The 23,669-nt window shown below is 34.5% G+C and overlaps 2 protein-coding genes across 2 annotated transcripts in view; both read right to left on the bottom strand.

Moving 5' to 3' along the window:
- LOC108538684 (mucin-19-like) overlaps positions 1-14,039 on the bottom strand; it is a gene marked incomplete at its 3' end in the record, with an annotated part of 76,905 nt that extends 62,866 nt beyond the window's left edge. Inside the window, exons 1-11 of the mRNA XM_017886923.1 lie at positions 14,013-14,039; positions 13,435-13,495; positions 13,137-13,234; positions 8,800-9,010; positions 7,902-8,027; positions 7,305-7,428; positions 4,088-4,223; positions 2,361-2,453; positions 1,610-1,694; positions 1,308-1,445; positions 156-305 (exon numbers count right to left, since the gene is read on the bottom strand). Coding sequence (XP_017742412.1) covers positions 156-305; positions 1,308-1,445; positions 1,610-1,694; positions 2,361-2,453; positions 4,088-4,223; positions 7,305-7,428; positions 7,902-8,027; positions 8,800-9,010; positions 13,137-13,234; positions 13,435-13,495; positions 14,013-14,039 — 1,249 coding nt within the window. The remainder of the gene's footprint in view (positions 1-155; positions 306-1,307; positions 1,446-1,609; positions 1,695-2,360; positions 2,454-4,087; positions 4,224-7,304; positions 7,429-7,901; positions 8,028-8,799; positions 9,011-13,136; positions 13,235-13,434; positions 13,496-14,012) is intronic.
- An 864-nt stretch (positions 14,040-14,903) lies between these two features.
- The window catches only part of LOC108538683 (mucin-19-like), a 29,384-nt gene continuing 20,618 nt past the window's right edge, over positions 14,904-23,669 (bottom strand). Inside the window, exons 6-13 of the mRNA XM_017886922.1 lie at positions 23,180-23,329; positions 20,405-20,569; positions 20,137-20,319; positions 19,138-19,320; positions 19,008-19,049; positions 17,189-17,239; positions 16,114-16,173; positions 14,904-15,136 (exon numbers count right to left, since the gene is read on the bottom strand). Of these exons, the coding sequence (XP_017742411.1) occupies positions 14,904-15,136; positions 16,114-16,173; positions 17,189-17,239; positions 19,008-19,049; positions 19,138-19,320; positions 20,137-20,319; positions 20,405-20,569; positions 23,180-23,329 (1,067 nt within the window). The remainder of the gene's footprint in view (positions 15,137-16,113; positions 16,174-17,188; positions 17,240-19,007; positions 19,050-19,137; positions 19,321-20,136; positions 20,320-20,404; positions 20,570-23,179; positions 23,330-23,669) is intronic.

Genomic DNA, 23,669 nt, shown 5'->3' with positions numbered 1-23,669 from the left:
ACTGCTTCTCTGTTGTGTCCTCCAAAATTCAGACAGTACAACAAAAACTAACTAAAGCCAGGATTATCTGACGTGTTCATATTATTACCAAAATAAGTACATAATTCCTAGCACCAAATACGTAATTACAGATTTCGATAGTCAATTAACATTACCTTTTTCTATACTAATACATGAAGAGGGGTTTCCTTTAGGACAGGACATCATTTCCCAAGAATTAGCAAATGCTTGAGATGTCTTCTCCAATATATTCTGACTTGACATGAAATCATCCTCTGCTTTGTTGTTGTAGGAACCGCAGAGTCCTGCATAAGAGCACACAGCAAAGTTTCACATCTCACCTACTCAATTTTTTGGATTCACATCCTCATTGCACATTCAGTTCTTTGCCCAAGAGAAAACCTGTAGAAGTTACCTGAGAATATGCCTTGTTTAGCCTTCATACATTAAGTAAAATGTCATGGCATTTCAGATTTCACCCAAATTCCCTTTCATTCGCATTCCAGGAGCACTGAAACACCATTTGCCATGAATACTGTCTTTTTCCTATTTGTCGCTGTAACTTGTATCTCTTTGGAGGAGCCAACAGAAAGAGTGCTTCTAAGTAGGAACTTATGACTCACATTTGCATGATTTCTGTGTGGATAGTTGAATCATGTTGAGTGCTATATGCCTTTTTAACCCAGACCCTTCTGACCTATGAGTTACATCTATTCCTTTGTGTAAATAAGTTACCTTCTCAAGCACAGGTGTGTTACAAAAGCTTCTGCTGTTTATTAAGTAATAGTCTTTGTGGCACTTGCCATAATCTTTGTTTGTTTTGCTCAACATTTACTGCTGTAGTTAATAACTGATTTATAAGACAGAAAACATCAGTGAAAGAAATGACCATATGATCTCCCAGAAAGAGAAGTCACAGTGTCGCTTTTATATGAACCGTGATTTTCAAAAGATTTATATCTATAATATTTTCATTTATTCAACTACAGTTTAAAGCCTTAGTAGCACACACTAGCAAAGTGATACGTTAGCACATATATTATCAAATCTCATTTAAATAAAAGCCTTAATTTAAAATGTTTAAAAATTTAAATTGTTAAAATCTTTAGGGAATAGATTTTGTAATAAGTAAAGGCATCTTTACTATGATAAGTAAGTTGGAATTATTTTACTACAATGTGGAAGGAAAGATTAAGTCAAAATGGTTTATGGGCTTAGTGTTATTAATTAATTATCTAATTAAGAAATTAGAATAAGTGATGGTAATATTTCAGCCTTGGGAATACAACTTAATCCAGAGGACTTACCCACAGTGTCTGTGAATTGGTTGGGTGGCATAGAAACATATAATTGCATCACAGGAACAATTTGTATTTGTAGTTTTACATGAAAGTATGTTTCTACTTGAAGATATGAGGAAGATGCCTTGAAAATCTGTATTTTATCTGTTAAAATAATTAAGAACATTAATTACATGTTCAACAGTTCCTACTTTCTTAAAATACTTTCATATTTTGATATCTGTTAAAAATCAGAAATGTAATAGCTTTAAAAATTGAAAAAATGACTGCATCTTACACTTATTTTAAAATGCTGTTATTAAACTTACCTGAATAGTAATAACCTTGATTTCTAATCTTGTCATTTGTGACTCTTCCATCACTGCTGAATATGTATTTGTCAACTGGAACAGACTAATATTTAAAACACTTTGTTAGTTAATATTAACTTACAGTATTAATTTTAATGTAATATATGAACCCAAATTTTTATGTCATAAGATGTTTAATGCTATGGGATTAATTAATAAATATCTAAAATACAGACATTTTAAAGCATTTTAAGGCACACTTTGCTTCATTGTTTCTCATACCAACTCTGTGTACCAGATTGTAAATAAATCTTCATCCCCAACATGTGAATGCAGAAATGGAAACCCAAAATGGTAACTTGGGTATCCAAAGGTTAAACAGCCTGTAAAGGTCAAAGTCTAAACTACTCATCCACCCTTCCCATTTAGGTCTATTTCCATTTATAATGTCAATTCCAAATAAATAAAGCTCTAAACAAATGCCATTGCCTTCCTTCATAAATGGTCTGCAAAGTTTAACATTTCAATGAACACATAAATTTGATCCATAATGAACATATTAATTGTATATCTATGGTAATTTTGATATACTTCAGGACTTTTGTAACTAGCTGGCACTTCCAGAGACTTTATCAATTTTCTATGCAATTTTACTGAAGCTTTGAGTATACATAGTAAAGCTTCTCTTCTTCAACCTCAAAAATCCTGAATTTATAAAATAAGTATTATGATTTGACTCTGAATAAGCCTTAGGAAGCTGATTACTTACAGAATTCAAAAGAAGTGTAACGCTATTTAAGCACGTTCCTGTCTGACCACTTGGGCACGGACGGAGCTCAACACTAATAGACCAATCTTCATTCTGTAAAAAATACATTTCATTAAAATGTTTATTAGAATGTCATTTAATGCTATTTATGGTATGCTATTGCTATATGATTCATTCACAATGAGTGTTTGAATTTTAAATATGTACAATTCCTACTACAATCAGAGTGCTCTAAGAATAGAAACCCAGTTCAGCCCATAGTACAGCCTCAGGACTGGCCAAGAGCTTAGTATCTTGCATAAACTATATCCATGTAGTTTACCATTGTTGAATTTTCATAGTCATCATTTTTTAATTTTATTTTTACTTTTTGTCTTCCCAAAGGGAATGTACTGCCACATAAGGACTCTTAGGAATTAGCAGTAACATAGTTTGCTTCTTCTCTGGACAGTTCGCAATGTCTATTTAAATCCAATGTGAGAGGTATTTAATTTGTTAAACTGTAATATAAGTCACATCAAACATGGACTTCCAGATCTCATTTCAATGTCTGGAAATCTGTAATCTATAAGAAGCAAATGTTCCCTACGCTTTGTCATTTTCCCCTCTTACTTTCCCCATCCTGTATCCTAATGGATTTAGAGGAGCATAAAAAGAAGGAATGGCAGGCCTGGCACAGTGGCTCACACCTGTAGTCCTAACACTTTGGGAGGCCAAAGTGGGCAGATCACCCGAGGTCAGGAGTTCGAGACCAACCTGGCCAACACGGTGAAACCCCGTCTCTACTAAAAATACAAAATTTAGCCAGGCGTGGTGGCAGGCGCCTGTAATCCCAGCTACCCAGGAGGCTGAGGCAGGAGAATCATTTGAATCCAGGAGGCAGAGGTTACAGTGAGCTGAGATCAAGCTATTGCACTCCAGCCTGGGTGGCAAGAGTAAAACTCCATCTCAAATAAATTAAAAAATAAAAAAGAAGAAGAAGAAGGAAAGGCAGATTATGTTGGTAGGCAATCGAGAAGCTTTATTTTGGAAGAGTGACTTTTAGTAGCAGGAACTACATTTTGTAGCTTACAGGACATTAACCAACATTTATCACTTCAGGATTCACAAATTCTGTTCATCTTCATTTCTTACCAAAAAGATTATATAAAAGCACTAACTCTCAGGTGGACTAGATTGCTAGTTCTTTGTAGCACAAGCTACAAAATGGAATCACTCTTTTATTGAAATTCAAATGACTTAAAATTTTAGTACTGAAAAGAATGTAAATGTAAGAATAGCCTCTATCATAGTGATACTGTTGTATTATAAAAACTAAAAATAAATTTAAGGAAATAATAATGAAAGCAGAAGATGCTTCATGGAATGTAAAAGATTATTTTATTTGAAGCAGTAGTGACCATACATAAAGAAAAGTAGAAGAATGAAATAAATTCCCAGTGTATTCATATGATTATGAGTGAATGAAGAGGGTTCTATTTGTTAGGTTGTTTTTTTGCAAGGAATTTCCAAGGAGGACAGGTAATGTTAATTTACTACTGACAGGTAATACCATCAGTGCCAGTATGTGATAGAAAACATACTGAAATACATAACCAGTAATTGAAGGATTGTTCATTTTTTATTTCTTTAAATACTAATTCAAGGTGAAGACTGTGTTTTACATTGGTTGAAGAATAGCTTTGTTTGTATATCAGTTTGCTTAAATATTGCAGGCTATTACATACGTGAATGGCCAGGAAGTGGCAGTTTCCAGGAAAGTTGTACTTAACACCATCAAAGGTGGTAAGGGAACTTCCTTCCACCTTACATCTTCCAGGGCATAATGCTTCAGTGCAAGACCATTTTGCATCTTGGCATGTGCTGTTAAAATGTAATGGTTATATTAAGGGTTATCAATTGTATTTTCTCTATGGTTAAAATAAAATTTCACACTAAAAATTCATCACAAGTTAAGACATTTGGTTAAGCTTTATTCGACCATTTTTATTTCCCACCCAATATCTCAGCTCTAATAAAACGTCTCATTGATGGTGGTATCCTAATATTTTAGAAGCCTTGACTATAATGATAACTTCTCATGGATTAAGTATATAAAACTTATAATCTGGATTTCAGAGATTTTTTTAAATGGAACACAGTTCATTATCAGTGTTAAAATACCTGTTACAAGCCGCATTGTAGAATTGCACCGCACAATACATAGAGCGAGCTTTTGGAATGTGTCTCATCTCAATTGAGACCCACTATAAATGTAAAACATACACAGATTTTGAAGACTTATAGGAAAAAAACATTGTAAAACCCCTCACTAACTTGATTTCATATTAATTTTATGTTTAAATAACAGTATTCTAGATATATTGGGTTATATAAAATACATGACTAAAACTAATTTCACCTGTTTCTTCATGTCTTTTAAAATTTCTCAACTAAAAACTGTTAAATGATATATGTGGATCATTTTTGTAGCCTACATTATATTTCTCTTGAACAGTACTATTATAAACATTCAATAAATTATAGGTACTATTATTTAAAATTCTTCATACAAATTAAAATTAATTATTCATATAAACATAATATAAATTAATATTGATTATTACTACCAAAATAAAACATTTTCCATTTATAGAGAAAATACATTTTGTTGTTGAGCCAAATTAGTCCCCACAGAGACACAACACATTTCAGGAAAAGGAAAGAAAATCAATATTGTGAAAATGGCCATACCTGCCCAAGGTAATTATAGATCAATGCCATCCCCATTAAGCTACCAATTGACTTTCTTCCACAGAATTGGAAAAAACTGCTTTAAAGTTCTATGGAAACCAAAAAGAGCCCGCATGCAAGACAATCCTAAGTCAAAAGAACCAAATGGAGGCATCACGCTACCTGACTTCAAACTATACTAAAGGCTACAGTAACCAAAACAGCATGGAACTGGCTACCAAAACAGAGATGTAGACCAATGAAACGAACAGAGCCCTCAGAATAACACCACACATCTACAGCCATCTGATTCCCTTTGACACAAACCTGACAAAACAAGAAATGGGCAAAGGATTTTCCCTATTGAATAAATGGTGCTGGGAAAATTGGCTAGCCATAAGTAGAAAGCTGAAACTGGATTCTTTCCTACTCCTTATATGAAAATTAATTCAAAGATGGATTAGAGCTTAAATGTTAGACCTAAAACCATAAAAACCCTAGAAGAAAACCAGGTAATACCATTCAAGACATAGGCATGGGCAAGGACTTCATTGTCTAAAACACCAAAAGCAATGGCAACAAAAAACCAAAATTGACCAAATGGGATCTAATTAACTAAAGAAGCTTCTGCACAGCAAAAGAAACTACCATCAGAGTGACAGGCAACCTACAGAATGGGAGAAAAATTTGCAATCTACTCATCTGACAAAAGGTTAATATCCAGGAAACTACAAAGAACTCAATCAAATTTCAAGAAAAAACAAACAACCCCATCAAAAGTGGGCAAAGGATATGAACAGACAATCTCAAAAGAAGACATTACCATACAGCCAACCAGGACACATGAAAAAATGCGCCATCATCACTGGCCATCAGAGAAATGCAAATCAAAACCACAATGAGGATACCATCCACACTAGTTAGAATGCAATCATTAAAAAATCAGGAACAACAGGGTGCCGGGAGGAGGATGTGGAGAAATAGGGGAACACTTTTACACTGTTGGTGGGATTTGTTAAACTAGTTCAGCCATTGTGGAAAACAGAGTGCAATTCCTCAAGATCTAGAACTAGAAATTACCATTTGACCCAGCCATCCCACTACTGGTGGATATACCAAAGGATTATAAATCGTGATGCTATAAAGACACATGCACACATATGCTTATCGTGGCACTATTCACAATAGCAAAGACTTGGAACCAACCCAAATGTTCATCAGTGACAGACTGGATTAAGAATATGTGGCACATATACACCATGGAATACTATGCAGTCATAAAAAAGGATGAGTTCATGTCCTCTGTAGGGACATGGATGCAGCTAGAAACCATCATTCTCAGCAAACTATTGCAAGAACAGAAAACCAAATACCGCATGTTCTCGCTCCTAGGTGGGAATTGAACAATGAGATCACCTGGACACAGGAAGGGGAACATCACACACCGGGGCCTATTGTAGGGAGGGAGTAGGGGGGAGGGATAGCATTAGGATATATACCTAACGTAAATGACAAGTTAATGGGTGCAGCACACCAAGATGGCTCATGTATACATATGTAACAAACCTGCACGTTGTGCACATGTACCCTAGAACTTAAAGTATAATAAAAAAAAAAAAAGGAAAGTATTTTGTAGTATTGCAGAAATTTAGAGCTTCAGAGAAAAGCCATAATGAAGAGTGGGGAAATCTCAATGGTCATTACATTGTTGTAGAACTTAGAAGGAAGACTCAAGCTGAGTATTCAATTAATAGTGAAATAGTCTGCAATAACTTTTGGTACATTAAAATTTACTGCTGAATAGATATATTATTCATCTTCACCAATCTAGCCACATATAAAAACTATTTGAAAAGTATTTGGCTCTTTCTAACTGTATGTTTTATTAAATATTCTTGGCAGAATTAGCATCACTATTGTTTCATTATTATAACCAAAATCTTATACTATACTTTGCTCTGTATTTGCAACTACCAAGTGGTTTACTATTGAAAACACTGTTTCTGTTAGTGAGCATTATCTTCTAAAGGTACACAGAAAGATCACATATTTTATAATAAAAAACACACTGAGTCTAAAAACAAAACACCAACAACACAGAAAATGCAGTGATATTGCTTTTGATTTCTTAAAAGTTTATTTTAAGGGTGCATTTAGGAATCTTTCAAATTATGTAAAAATATTGGTATTATTTTACCATCAATAATATGTGAACAAAAAGCACACACGTACCACTGAGAACCACAAGGACCTTCTCGGACTTCTCCTGGCTGATACACATTTCCACTGGATTCACAGGGACATTCAGCTTTTAATACACATTTTCCTTTCTCTCCAATATCATCCAACAGATAACCTAGAACACATTGTATAAAGCTGACCTCAAAACTCTACAAACATCAATAAATTGTTCAGCAGTGTATTGTGAAATCACTCTTGAGATAATTCTTTCAAGTGTAACATGCACTGAAAATGATAATCTCTTGTTAAAGCAATTACTCCTAATTTGAGAACTGGCAAGAGGATAGAAAACAATTTTCTCAGTCTGAGTTACTGCTACACAGTGCACAGTCCCATTGCACTCAATTTGGGACTACAGCATATTCTGTGGAATACAGAAGTCCTCAGGTATTGTAGAGATGGAAATACACATTAGCTTTAAAATTCTCTCTAACTCTCCTCTGCAGTTTGCTAAGAGAATATATTAGAAACAGTTAAATTGTTGGAATGTCATGCTATAAATAAGATATCACTCTGACATGACTTGAGTCCCACTTTCTTTTTAGCTTTTGTTTTGTTTTAGTGTAAATACTCTCATTGGTGTACTACCTTCTGGGCAGGTGCAGCCACTCACACAGTCACTGTCTTGAAAAGGAGCCACATTAGAACAAGTTGCAGGGTTGGAGGGTCCACATTCTTTGTAGATATGTTGTTCTTCTGGACATCTCTGTGTTTCTGAAGAAATATAAAAATATGTAGACACGGATATTAGAGGAAACTAAATATAATAAATACACACTCTTCTAAGGAGGAGCTTCTCAAATGGAACTCTTTGAGTCTGAGTTACAAGTTAGAAGTCACTCTTTAAAGATACTCAATACGACTCAATTATGCCAATTTCCTGTGCATTATTTTATGAAACAATATTTAATTTAGAGGAAATATATTTTTTCTGTAATTTCATTTCATCTGAAGTTGAAATTTATATTCTACTTGTATTATGAGGATTGACTTAAGCATATGTGGAAAGTATGTTTGTATATGAAGCTCATATTTACATTTTTTATTAATCTTTTTGAAAAATGATAGTACTAATCAGTATACATTTGATAAACTGTCCAGTTATTTTCTACAGAACTGACTCGTGGTTTTCCGTGACTTTTACTGATTGTAACAAGTACAACATTTTAAATTAAGATCTTAACACAAAGCACTGCAACTTGAGGTGAGTCACATCACCTAAACAAATCTGTTTCCTTCTAAGTATATGTGACAAACAAGACTTCATCATCTCTACGATCCCCTTCCAGGGCTTAGAATCATTTGAGATTACATTGCAATACAGCTTAACTTTAAAGTACTATATACCTATGTATCAAACCTGCATGTTGTGCACATGTACCCTAGAACTTAAAGTATAATAAAAAAAGATAAATAAGAAAAAATAAAAAATAAAGCACTGTAGAAACTTACAGAGTTGTAACCTACAATGAAGGTAAAAACCTACCACAAACCACATCGGAATCGCTTCGCCAGGATTCAAAGGTGCCAGGACCATCTGAGGCACAGAGGCGGGACAGTTCTGAGTAAGTGTCACATGTAGATGTTTTGTCTCTAGTTTGGCAGTATTCATCAATGCAGATCATTTTGTAGTCACTGGATAGAGCGGCAACCTTTCCACATTTCTCAAAGTAGGTTCCAATAATTTTGTTACAGTGCTACAAAATAAAGCATGATATTTTATTAAAATGGGCAATAAAAGTAAGAAAAATGGGCAGTAAGATGAATTTTTAAAGCATAAATACAGAAGTTTTGTTTTGTTTTGTTTTGCATCATATCCTGTACCTTTGACAAGGAAAGTTCTTGGATGCTGTTTGAAGTATTATAGTTGGTTAAATGACTCCTAAAATGAATACTGCTGGATTCTTGGCATTTTGGATTGTTGTATAATGACGTTGGTTGAAATTGAGGTTTTTGAAGTATTATAGCTGGTAAAGTGACTCCCAAGATAATACTTCTGGATACTTGGCATCTTGGATTGCTATGTAATGACTTCAAAATTTATTGTACTTAAACTTATCCAAACTGTCTTTAAAGGTGACATGAATTTTAGAACAGAGAAAATGGAAGGGGTGAGAAGAGAGTTGATTAATGCCAAAGGCTGGGATGGTACCTGATAGAATACCATAATAGACAGAAGGGATATTGTCCCTTTAACTGTTAATCTGTTCATAGTTTATAATCAAACAGATGACCATAAAATAAAGTGACTCTGTCCTTTCTTAGTCAGAGTCATGTGTATTTGCTCTGGGAACAACATATTTGTTCTGTTTCAGTAAAGGAAGTAATGACGTGTATTATTGAATGAAAAAAAGCTCAAATTTCAACACAGTTCAACCACCATATAGCTGTTTCCTATTTTAACAATTTGTTTATTTTTAGAGAAACAAAAAAGCTACTGTAGAACAAATGTACAATTTTTTAAATTATTGTTATTTTTGAGATGGAGTCTCACACTGTCTCCAGGGCTGGAGTGCAGTGGCGTGACCTCGGCTCACTGCAACCTCCATCTCCTGGTTCAAGCAATTCTCCTGCCTCAGCCTCCCAAGTAGCTGGGATTACAGGCACCCACCACCATGCCCAGCTAATTTTTTGTGTTTTTAGTATAGACAGGGTTTTACCATGTTGGCCAGGCTGGCCTTGAACTCCTGACCTTGTGATTCACCCGCCTTGGCCTCCCAAAGTCCTGGGATTACAGGTGTAAGCCACCGCGCCCAGCCCAAGTGTACAATTTGTACCAATTAGGCTGGAGGCAGGCTGATAATGTTCTCCAAATGACGTATAAAATTAAGTGAAATAAAATCTTCAAATATTACTCTTCATCTATTTTTTTTGTACATTTTTCTCACTATATTACAGATTTCTCTAGAGTAAGAAATACGACTTTTTATGCTCTGGGCTTAACACAGTATCTTGCACATAAGTTGGTCCTTAGTAAATATACATTGGTTTGAATGTAAATTGATGTAATCATTTAACTAACACTTTTGAGCAACAAGGAATAAGTTTTCAACAGATTATACAACTACCACAATGCATAATCCCTATTATCATGGAACATCTAATTTTATAGGGAACATATGAGAAAACTTGAGCAATTTTATAGATGGTATCTTATTATAAGTACCAATGAGAGCCATAAGGTAACATAAGAAAGAGAAAGCAATTCCAACTGCAAAGATCAAGTAAGATTTCACAACGAAGATGGTAGATGATCTTGTATAATGCCATGGTGTAATTTGCTTTGCTGTAAGATGACAGGATGGCTATAATTGCAACACCCTCTTTCAATAAAACAAAAATATATTTTATTAATGCTATACACACATTTCTTGATCTTGAGAATTCTAGTCTAGTTGAAATAGGAATGTGTGAACATTCATTCAGTCACTAAATGGATGCAGTCAATCAAATTCAACATAATAGCTTACATAAGTGCAGAAAATCCACAAAGTAAATGATAACTATCTGCAAATGCTGTTGTCAAAAATATTATCTGTAACTTTCTCAAAAAGAAAGTAAAAGATATGAGGGATGACAATTCAGAAAGGATATCTGGGGCAAAAGTAAGGGAGAGGGACATAGTACATGGATTTCCAAACTCTAAGAGAGGAATCAAGACAGTACCCATCAAGAGACGATAGTGGAAAGGTGAAGCATGTCAGTTTCCATACAGACAAACTAAAACACTATGCAAAGGAAATTATAATTGTTACACTAATATATGGTAAATATTATAGTATTTGGGGGGAAATTATTTTGGCATGTACAGCTAGACCAAAGCTGAAAAACAGAAAATAGGAACATTGGAGAGGAAGTAGTTGCAGAATTCTAAGAAGATATGAGTGCTTAGGAGAATATGGAACCAAGGGCTTAAATTGGAACCAAGGGTTACAAAGCCATGTTAATAAAAACAGCATAATAATGGCGTAAATACAGACACACAGACCAGTGGAACAGAATAGAGAACCCAGAAATAAATCCAAACATACACTGCCAACTATCTTTCACAAAGACACAAAGAAGACACAATGGTGGCAAGGATGGGTTCTTCACTAAATGGTGCTGAAAAAACTGGTTTTCCATACATAAAAGAATAAAATTAAACCCATATATTATACCATACACAAAAATCAATTCAAAATTAATCAAAGACCTAAATTTAAGACCAGAAAATATAAAATCTCAAAAGGAACATAGGAGAAAAGGTCCTGCACATTGGTCCTGGCAGTGATGTTTTGGATATCACACCAAAAGCTCAGGCCACAAAAGCAAAAATAAACAAGTGGGACTGCATCAAAACAGTGCTTCTGCATAGCAATGAAACAATTAACAAAATTCAAGCGTAGCCTAAAAATTAGGGGTGAAATTGTAAACCATATATCTGATTGAGGATTAATATCCAAAATTTATATAGAACATATAAAACTCAAAAGTGGAAAAAGGAATAACCCAATTTAAAAATCGGTGAAAGACTTAAATAGACGTTTCTCAAAAGAAGACATACAAATGGCCGACAGGTATATGAAAGGTGCTCAACATCATTAATCGTCAGGGAAATGCAACTCAAAACCACCAAGAGCTATCACCTCACATCTGTTAGGATGGCTATTATCAAAAAGTTAAAAGATAACAGAGCTGGCAAGAGTGTGGAGAAAAGGCAAGGCTTACACACTGTTGGTGGAAATGTAGATTGGTACAGCCATCATGAAAAACAACATGGAGGTTTCTAAAGAGATTACAAATAGAACTACCCGCCAGGTGCTGTGGCTCACACCTGTAATCCCAGCACTTTGGGATGCCAAGGAGGGCAGATCACTGGAGGTCAGGAGTTTGAGACCAGCCTGGCCAACATGGTGAAACCCCATCTCTACAAAAAATACAAAACTTAGCCAGGCCTGGTGATATGCACCTCTAACCTTAGCTACTCGGGAGGCTGAAGCAGGAGAATTCCTTGAACTAGGAAGGGGAAGGTTGCAGTGAGCAGAGATCATGCCACTGCACTCCAGCCTGGGTGACAGACTGAGACACTGTCTCAAAAAAAACAAACAAACAAACAAAAAAATTGAACTACTATATGACCCAGCAATCACTCTTTTGGGCATATATCCAAAGGAAATGAAATACCACCTTGTAAAGATATTTACACTCCTGTGTTCATTGCAGCATTAATCACAATAACTAAGACATGGAAACAACCCAAGTGTTCACAAATAAACAAATGGATAAAGAAACTGTGGCTCATATATGCACAATGGAATATTATTCAGCCCTAAAAACCAACAAGATCTTGCCATTTATCATAGCATGGATAAGCATGGATGACATTATACTAGTGAAATAAGCCAGAAACAGGAAGAAAGATGTTGCATGACCTCACCTATATGTGTAATCTTTTTTAAAAAATTAAGTCTATAGAAATAGAGAACAAAACAACGGTTACAGGGGCTGGAAGAGTCTTGAGATCTAATGTACAATCTGAAGACTGTAAGTAATAAGATTGTACTGTATCTGGGATTCATGCTAAATGAGCAGATTTCAGCTGCTCTTACCACAGAAACAAACAAACCAACAAAAAAAAGTTGAAGTATCTTTCAGAGGAGATGATGGATATGTTAATTTGCTTCCCTATAGTAAATATTTTACTATCCATGTGTATCACATACCAGACAAACATGTACACATGTTGTGTACACTAAATATACACAATAACATTTATTTTAAAAAAGAAACCAAGGGAACTATTGCTAGAATTTGCTACACAATGAAATATAAATTTCTTACCTGTATTCCATCTTCACAAACTTCATAGCTTTTACCCACAGCATTGGGACAATCACCAGGAATTTTACTATTGGCAATATGCTCATTAATATCTTCCCCTTAAAAAGAAAGCATTGTTTAGTTTAAGTTATTCTTTTTATGTGTGCATTATTTTCAAGCTACATATGGACTTGGCAATGTAAAATTTTTTCATTTTAACAAGTTCTCATTCTTTAGACAAAGGCAAAATTGAAAATGATTTGAGTTTTAGTTTCATTTTGGAAAGCATGTTCTTAGGAATGATACATTGGAATGTTACCTGGAGTGCTGTTGAAGTTACCACAAAGACCACAAGTTGGATACTGCTTGTGAAGAGTGAGCTTTAAAAATAAATTACATGTATATGTTCGTGAAATGTTAAACACATCTCAAAACAAAATGTACCCAAACCAAAGGGCCATGTCTCCTCAAATTCAATTCTATCTAAGCTGCTTACTTAGAGGTGTTAGAGGGCTTTTTCTTAAGGACCTGGTTCTGGAATTTGAATAGGTCCTAACTCCACCATTTACTATGTGTATGAAAATATTATTTGGTGCAAAAGTAATTGTGGTATTTGCCATTTCAAAGTAACGGTCAAAACTGCAATTAATTTTGCACCAACCTAATAACTTTTTTTACTTTGCATTTCCTGAGTTTCATCATCTGCAAAATATGATTATTTATAGCATGTATTTTAAGATGCTTTGAATACTAAATGAGATAATGTTTAGTATAATGACTAATAATAGAGATTTCTCAGTAAGCCTTAGCTCTTACTTCCCTAATAACGTATTGTTTTTGTAACTTAACTAAAGGACAAAAAGCACAGGATTACATGCAAATCATGGATAGACTTACTGAGAGCTTGTTATTTTTGTCCCACATTAAAGTCAGGATTCCTCTACGGCTCTTCAGAACATTATATTCTCCATATTTTTTAATGTGAATCAACTTATTGTTATATGGTATCTGTATGCTGAAAAATATAAAATACAAGTATATGTAAAAAGGTAAGAATCATACTATTATAATATGTTTTCTGATAATTCATGCCACCCAACAATGTAGTATCCTATAGATGGAATACTTGCTGGTAAATATTAAAGTTTTTTTATCAATTCAGAAAAAGAGAAACTGGCTTTTTTGAACACTGGAAGAACTTCTAAAAAACAACTAATAGATCCTTGGCGCTTTGGAGAAATTAACAGGATGAAACATTGGTTTGGTGTCAGAGAAAAATAACTTGAAATGTTCCCAAGTAGAATATCATGCCTCATTTTCTTATTCTGGAAAGTATTCAAATATGTCATCCCTTCCAAATCTGAATTGCTCCCTCTAAAAATCACGGACTAAGAGTTTTAACTTCCTCAATTTTTAACTTATAAAATCTTAAATTTATACTTGGTGCTAAACTTGCAAATGAAAACTGAAATATCCTGAGACGTTCAACAAAAATAATCAGATTTGTTGAATACACACATTTCCCATAATCTAGATAGTGTTCTCAAACAACAGAATTTTTTTCCGTCTTGTTATAGGAATAAATACAATGTCTTACAATCCCAAATATGTCAAAGTCTTACACATTTATCAAACTCTTGGCCAATAATCAATTAAAATATCAATATGAGCATCAAAATGGGAAGAAAGTATCATCTCCCTTTTTGTCTTTTTCTTTTCTTTTTTTTTCTTTTTTTGCTCAGGTCACTTTAAATAACTGTATATCATTTACCCAAAACACTACGGTATTTACCTTTCTCCATTAACTAAAATGGTGTCACCAAAAATAGAGATGTCGTTATTGTCAATTAGAACTGTTATTTTTTCAGTCTCACTATCATTGTTTCGTTTGATTTCAATATTGAAATCCCCTCCAGATTCAACGCAGTGACGGCAGAAAGTGTACGGGCATGAAGATTCGAACAAAAAGATGCGGCCATTGAAAGATTTATATGCTCCTTTGCTCCAGGTAGATGCTTCACCTACAAAATATTCAGAGGAACATGTACATAATTATTTAGAACAATTAGCATACCTTCTAGGTCTGTTTTAAAGCATTTTTGTCCTAAGGGAAATAAAATCACTGAAAGGTTCAATTCTCAGAGCCACCACCTTAAATCAGTGCTTGCTTTCTTTCACTACTGCAAAGACTCACTAAAACTAGTACATGAGTACTTCTTTAGTGTACCCTAAGTTGGCTATTCCAGCTAAAATAAAGCAAGATGGAAAACATCTTGCTTCCCATAGGAAAACAAAAATTGTCTCTAATATGGATGGAATATATGGAAGGAAGCAGTGGTTTGTAAGCTTTCTTGCTTTGCTTTTTTGGTAGAGATAGTTTTTCTAAGTCTGAATGAAGTCCCATTTATATTGAATGATGGTAAAGAATTGCATCATTTATCTCTATACATATAAATGTGTGTATATATGACTGTGTATAGGTATATGCATATATATGTGTGTGTGTGTATACATGTTTTCTGGAGAAAAAATAGTACAAATGTGGTATCATTCAAACACAATGATTAAACAGACAGATGACGGGGACATTTTTAAAACTAGTTTCAGGTTGTGCACAGCGGCTCATGCCCATCATTTCAGCATTTTGGAAAGCTGAGGTGGGAGGATCATTCGAGGCCAGAAGTTCAAGACCTGACTGGGCAACATAGCAAGACTCTGCCTCCACCAAGGAAAAGGAATATCCAGGCATGGTGGTGCCTTCCTATAGTCTCAGTTACCCAGGAGGCTGAGGCAGGAGGATTGCTTGAGCCCAGGAGTCAGAGGTTACAGAGAGCTATGATTTCACCACTGCCCTCCAGCCTGGATGACAGAGTGAGACCTTGTAAATAAATAAATAAACAAAACTCGTTTCAAATTTTGTAAATTTGTTTCTGTGATCTCATTAGGTACCGGCGTGGGTATAAATATATGAATGAATATCATAACCATTTTTACTTACCAATAATTGCATTTGTTTCTGAGTATTTTGGAGTTGCTTCTGGAATGTGGGATCCTTTTTCTATTCAACACAATGCATAGATTATTTCAATGTTAAGACATATATTCATTTTAAATATACAAGATATTGGAACGTCTACATGGGAACTTAAAAGTTGGCATTGAAGGCCATCAATGAATTTTTTATACTGTATATTATATGACATATATAATGGATAACTCTGTGAGAACTGGGACTTGCCAAAGTCACATACATGATTAACTCTGCAGTCCACACTTCTTCAGTATGTTCACGAATCATTAAGAGCTTATGTATTTGGGGTCCTGTACAATTACTAACATATGCTGCACCCCTTACAGAAATATTTTTCAACTTTAGAAATAAAACATTACATGTTCATTTTTATCAGGAGCTGTGGCACAAATAGGACAGAGGTACATTTTAGTCAATCAGTCTATTATCTAATACTAATAATTTATCTATATATGAGGCAAAGTCAATTCTCCCACTCACAGGGAAAAATCTGTATATTTTAAAACTTTACATTTCCCATGATTGTTTATATCTAATGACCCTGTTATGTAACCAAGTAAATTTATATTCAATCATAGGGTAAGGCCTAAAAACAAGCAACAACAATAACAAAAGTGGATGTTTTGATAGAATTGTAAACTCTTTTCCAAAATGCTCTTTATCATCTATCTTGAAGTTTCTTCTCTTTACTACAGGTTGTATTTACTCAGACTGAGTGGAAATAGATTGAACTCCTAATTTGTTTATAAAGGCATTTTAAAAATACTATGTCTAAAATAGTAAAGGAGTTGTAATATGTTTTATTCAAATTCCCTTAAAATGTGGTTTAATCTCTCTTATTCATGAAATTGTTTCAAATACTTAGTTGGCCATCTAAACTTTAGTATCCAAAGAGAAGTAGCACTTAAGAGCTCAATATGAGAAAAAAAAGTATCAAGTCCTAGTAAATCAATAACCAGCAGAACATTACAACATTGTAAGTGTACGTATGTGTGTGTGTATGTGTATCTTTTTAAACACCCAAAGTCATAAATCAGATTACCTGGAGTATTCAGTGGTCCAGATGTACTGTATTCAGACGAGTTTGTGACACCTATTTCAATACAAAATGATTAAGCTATTTTGTGTGTATAATTTTACTTGGTAAAGTGATTTTTAAAGAAAATCTGGTGGATAGATCATAGATCCTAGTCCAGCAATGCTAATGCTAGCAGACTAAGACCATGTAAAGCTGTACAAGAAAAAAAAAAAATGTCAACTCAAAACTTTGCTGGGGTAAGAAAATTAAATGCCTTGCCTCTAAATTAACTGACACCAAATCATTTTTTTCTAGATTATTTGTCTTAAAACTTGTCAAGGGTAAGAGAAAAAAGTTCATTAGACAAGATTCTAGGTCTCCTATCCCACTGTCAACCAAACTATTTCCCATTCTGAATTGTTTCACTTTTAGGAAACCTGGGTACTATTTCAAGAGGTTAATTAAACAAAAGATTCTGCACTCACAGAAACTAGAAATATGAAAAACACTAATGTAAATGAACTGACACCTTCATTAATGTCAAGAGATTCAGACTTCCCCATTGCAAAGCCACTAGATTTACTGCCATTAGAAACATTACCAAAAATAACACTACTTAATAAAGTCTATCTCACATGGAAAAATCAAAGCAGTTAAAATCTAACATCCAAATAGCCAAAAAAAAAAAAAAATCATCAAATCGGTAACCACTCCACACTAAGAAACATAAGATGTAATTATTCTGAATACATTTCTCAGGAAGAAAACCTAAATTTGAACACCTGAGCTAATGGCAGCCTAGCTGGAGTTCCTAAATTAGGTGTCTTTGAAACCATTTGTAACAACTGTGATTTTTAAAAAATCCATGTCAATAAATAATAAATGAATTTCTTAGTTCTTTGGAAGTGTTGACTTCAAAATTGACGACCAAAGTTTAAGAACAACCAAAATTAAAATTATTAGTTCTGTATGACCAGGCCTTTCTTGGAATAGGTTAATTGATAGTCAATCCCATGTCAGCTCAACCGTCACTACACTACACTGTATCTCTTGCTAATTACATTTCACTTTTTAAGAAAAAGATATTAATCCTGAAGTTGAATTCTAAAGATGAATCCTGAATATTTTCCAGAACTTCCATTTTACTGTAAGTGATCCACTGTCCCCAGTTCTATTATCATCTACTCTAGTGGTTCTCAGGACGTTCCAGCCCTGGTAACAGCATCAAAACAGTTTCTGCATCAAGAGTACATATTATTTTAAAATTTTTTACTACAAATTCCAAGACCATGCAATCGAATGTTTTCATTAAGTGGAAATATTAAAATTTATACGGATTTCAAAAGTGGATGTAAGTCTTACTCTTCTCAGCAATGGGCTTGCAAAGAAAACTAAAGCTGCCAAGTCCAGATGTGGGATACAAAGTTTGAGACCAACAGCTCAGCTGCTACTTTATCTCTTCAACTGACTCCAAATCAATTTTACATAAAGGCAACAAAAAGAATTCCACACTGATATATTCACAGCCGTGAAACCAGTTCCACATCTTATGCCAACAAATGTTAAACATCATTTGCCTGATTACATCTAAGAATATTTCAACATTTGAGAATGCAGAATTCCTTTTAAATTACTATTAATAATGTTTACAATTTTCATTGTCATTGTAAGATGTTTCTTAGAATTCTGATTTTCTGATAATCGGAAATCTCAACGCCTATGCCATAGGAATAAGATCCAGTAACACTGCTTCCATTATCACAGGTACCTGAACCACTAAGGCCAGTTTCACCAAATTCATTTAGTCCAGAAGCACCAACACCAAGGCCATCTGCACCCTTACTTCCTCCACCACTTCCAGAACCAGAAGACCAAGTGTTTCCTCCTAATGGAAAATCAAAATATGATTAAAAGAAATAAAGAAGAAAGAAATTAATTGGAATTTCTTGGAAATAGAGTCCAGGTTAGGATACCTGAGTCACGGACATCAGATCCAGGACTCAAGTTTCCAGCCTCAGCAGGTTCACTGCTTCTCTTTCTATTCCCACCAGTTCTACTGACTTCAAATTCATGTTGATCAGATGACCCCAATATGACTCCTGAATCTTCAGAGATATCACTAGAATTTTCAAACCCATTTCTTACACTTGAGTCACCTGTTGAATACAAAATTATGATCACTAGAATTACTTTTAATGCATACCATGATTCAGAATTGTCCCTGCACAGAAATTAACAATCAGTACCTAGCACTATAGCCTCTAGAACTACCTACTCCATTTCCATCAAAATCTTTACTACTATTGCCATTGTCACCAAATTGATTTAAACCAGAATCTCTAAAGTCAAATTCAGCTCCACCCTTCATTTATCCAAGTCCAAATTCAAACAACCATGACTTTCCCACTGGTGAAGAAATAAAATGTTAATAAAATAATGGATGAAAGGTTGAAATCAATTTAGATTTCACCAGAGCAGAGTCCAGGACTAAACCACCTGTGCCACTGACATGAGATTTACTGCTGCTCTGCTCATTCCAACCAGAGCCACTTCTTCCAAATCCCTTTTGACCAAATTTCTCCAAACCAAAACCCAAATTTTCTCATATATCACACACAAAAAATCCCTTTTTTATTGCTCTGGTACCAATTACATTATATAAAATGATTATCATCAGAATGTATTTCAATAAGTTTATGATTCAAACTTTTATGCAAAGAAATTAAATATTGATACCTAACCACTGGAACTAGATTCTCTAGTAACTTTTATTCCATTTTCACTAAGCTCATTATCACCAAATTTCCTTGAATCAGAATACCTAAAGTCAAATCCAGCTCCAAGTTTTTTTCCTCCAAGTCCAAATTCAAGAGACTCAAGCATTCCCACTAACAGAAAATCAAAATAGTTTTAAATAAATGAATATTTGGAATTCAGGTGGATATCTCAGGAACAGAAACTGGCTAGAATACCTGAGCTACTGCCGTCAGATCCAAAACCTTTGAATCCAGCCTCAGCAGATACACTGCCACTCATTCCATTCCCTCCAATTTCATTGATTCCAAATCCCTCTTGACCAGAATCCCATAAATTGGATATCGAATTTTGAGAGCCACCACCAACAAATTGATTCTCACTTCTTAAACTGGTATCACCTGCAGAATATAAAACAATTGTCAAGTGTATTGAAACTATTTTATGATTCAGACATTTTTATGCACAAAAGTCGGATATTAATACCTAGATCAATGGAAACAGATCCTCCAGAACTACTCATTTGATTTCCTTCAACTGTTTTGCTACTAATGCCACTGTCACCAAATGAATTCGAATCAGAAACTTCAAAACCAAATGCAGCATAACCTTTCCCTGCTCCAAGTTTCAAACCAGAATAACCAGTTCCAACTAATGGAAAAAATCAAAATATGATTAAAGTTAATATTAATTAATTAATCTCTTTGCTATCAAGTGACATTAAAATAAAAGTATTTTAACCAGTTAATTAATTGAATCAATCTAAAATTTTGAGGAGTGAGTCTTGTTGGAATACCTGAGCTACCTGCATCAGATCCAAAGACTATGGTTTCACCCCTAGCAGATCCACTGCCTCTAGTTTCACTCCCATCAGCTCTACCAACTTCCAATCCCTTTTCATCAGACGTCCCCCAACCAAATCCCATATTCAGAGAGGCACCACTGCTACTAACGCCAGCACCATATCGTGTGTTGGTGCTATCTGCTGAAAACAAAAAAAGAAAGAAAAATAGAAAAAAAACATTGTGGCCAAGGGAGTATTTTAACACATCTTATGATTCTTTATTTTGATGCAAAAACCTGAATAGTAATATCCACATCACTGGAACTTGATTTCCAGTGTTCTGTATTTCATTTTCACCATAGCCTTTTGTTGAAGACCACTGACACCAACTGAGCCAGAATTTCCAAACCAAATCCCAATTCATTCTTCCTTTCACCACCAACTCCAAAATCAAAAGGCAAAATGTTTCTGCCTAATGAAAAATTAAACTGTTATTGGGAGTAATACACAAAGAATAAGAATTATTTGTATTTTGTATTAATAGTCTCTCAATCAGAATTCCTTAGTCACTGACATGAGCACCAAGGTCTGTGGATTTATGACCAGTGAACTCCTTGTTCTTCCTGTTTCTACTAATGTCCACGTCTTTTATGGTAAATTGTTCTAAATCAAAAATACCTAGAGTTACTATACTTTCTTGACACTCACTTCCTTCATTGGCTCTAGTTTCCGAATATGAAATGCTATTCATCCATACTTTTGTAAATTTATTTTCTCCAGCCTTCTTTTTCAAGAAAACTAATTCAAATATGAGTAATGGAATTTTAAAAGTTAACATGGTAGATGTCATTCAAACCCAAGAGCCCAAGATTTATCTGTTCCAGATGACAAAACTTGTGAACAAGAGAGGTTAAATGGTTTCCCCAAAGGTTAGTGTGAAAGACTGGAGATAGAAACTCTTTGTCCCAGGTCTAAGCTCCTGGGAAGCCTCAAACCTACTTGCCTCTTCACTAAATTGTTTAAATTGCTGATTTCTGTTGAAGTTAATATAAATTTTTGATGAACCAGACAAAGAGTTTACAAATTTTTTTTCATGAATTCCTCTAACATTAAATCTGTATTTGTCCAAAAAAACCACCAATTCCTGCTTTGCTAATTAAATCAGTCAATTAATTGATTATTCTGACAAAAGCATAAACTAAGAAACAACATAGAATGCCTGTTTCCCTGGCAGCAGAATCAGAGTCAGCTAATCCATTTACTGTACCTACATCTAATCCACTTTGATCAGGGACCCCTACCAATTTTATTTTGATTTGAAGCAGTACCACCAAACAGTACCACCTGCTGAACTGATTTCATCCACCATACAAAAATACAATCATTACCACAGAAAAGTTGTATTCATTCATACAATACAAGAAAGTAATCCCTGCACACTGCTTGAATCAGAGCTGCATTTTAGTTTCTGATATATTCCTTGATCTCCCTTATTCCTATCTTTCCATATATATTTCTACGTAGTAGAATCAGGAGTAAGAATGGCAACCAATTTATCATGAGATTTGAAAGATTCCATAAGAAAGATGAAGCTTTGGGGCTGTTGATGATAAGCTTTTATTGTGCTCTACAGAACATGAGAAAATGACTAACACCTAATGTAAACAAGAGTAAATGGATCTGTCTTATCTCCTTAGTCCTGCTGAGTTTGTCAGTCCCAAAACAGGTGAGTGGAAAATTAAAAACTTGGTATCCTTCGTAAAGATACTACATCCAAAGCTGTTTCTGCCTTTTCACCTCAGAGACAAAACAATTAATTTTTAATGTAAAATATAGGACTTATTTTCCTCACTGGGACTGCTTCTTCCCATTTTGTAGAGGTACAAACTATAGAGATTTCAGGGGCCAGGCAAGTATAGTAAAAATTTGAGTAGAACAGTAGGAAAAATTGTATTGAACCAGCAAGACCCCAACTCATCTAAAGAAATGTAAATGTTTTCCCCCAAAAAACAAAATTGCAGGCCACAAACTGCTTAGGAACTCTTCCTTATCATATCACTCAGCAAACCGGATATGTAAGTTCAGTAGAGAATCTTGATATAGAAAATCAATTGTGGTTAGATACAGAAACATGAGTGGAGAGAACCTACTCTACATTTGGGCCCAGGAATCATTTTGATTATTAACTTATACAGTAAAACTGTCAGAAAATAATTCATCATTAGAATAATAGTACCAAGTATGAAGAGCACATATGAAAATAATTATCAGGAGAACAATTAATTTAATGTATACATCTTTGCCAAAATTCTCTAAAGACAGAATTTATCACTCTCATTGGCCCTGAAATCAGTGCTTTTAGAGTAGCTATGACTATTAAAGCCATGTGCTGCAAACAAAAGAAAGATTGTCAGATTATCCAAAATGACAACCAAAAGCACTTGTTTGCTAGGTACATATTTTTTCTGGAACAGTACCTGCTGGGCTGTCTTCTGACCTTGAATTCCCAGCATCCCGGCGTTCTCTGGACTTGTCTTCAGCCTCTCCTGTAGCACCAAATTCAAAGCTAAAGAGTGACTCTTTTCTGTCTGAGTCACGAGAGGATGGACTACCATAAAAAAAGCCACCTGCAGTGAGGAAAAAAACATTTACTTCAGACTACTGGGTATATACCCAAAGGATTATAAATTATTCTACTACAAAGACACATGCACACGTATGTTTATTGCAGCACTATTCACAATAGCAAAGACTTGGAATCAACCCAAATGTCCATCTGTGACAGACTGGATTAAGAAAATGTGGCACATATACACCATGGAATACTATGCAGCCATAAAAAAGGATGAGTTTGCGTCCTTTGTAGGGACATGGATGCAGCTGGAAACCATCATTCTTAGCAAACTATCACAAGAACAGAAAACCAAACACCGCATGTTCTCACTCATAGGTGGGAACTGAACAATG

The sequence above is a fragment of the Rhinopithecus bieti genome, unplaced genomic scaffold (assembly GCF_001698545.2).
Source record: "Rhinopithecus bieti isolate Rb0 unplaced genomic scaffold, ASM169854v2 scaffold_16691, whole genome shotgun sequence".
Classification (NCBI taxonomy): Eukaryota; Metazoa; Chordata; class Mammalia; order Primates; family Cercopithecidae; genus Rhinopithecus; species Rhinopithecus bieti.
This window is presented reverse-complemented; position numbering and strand designations above follow the sequence as displayed.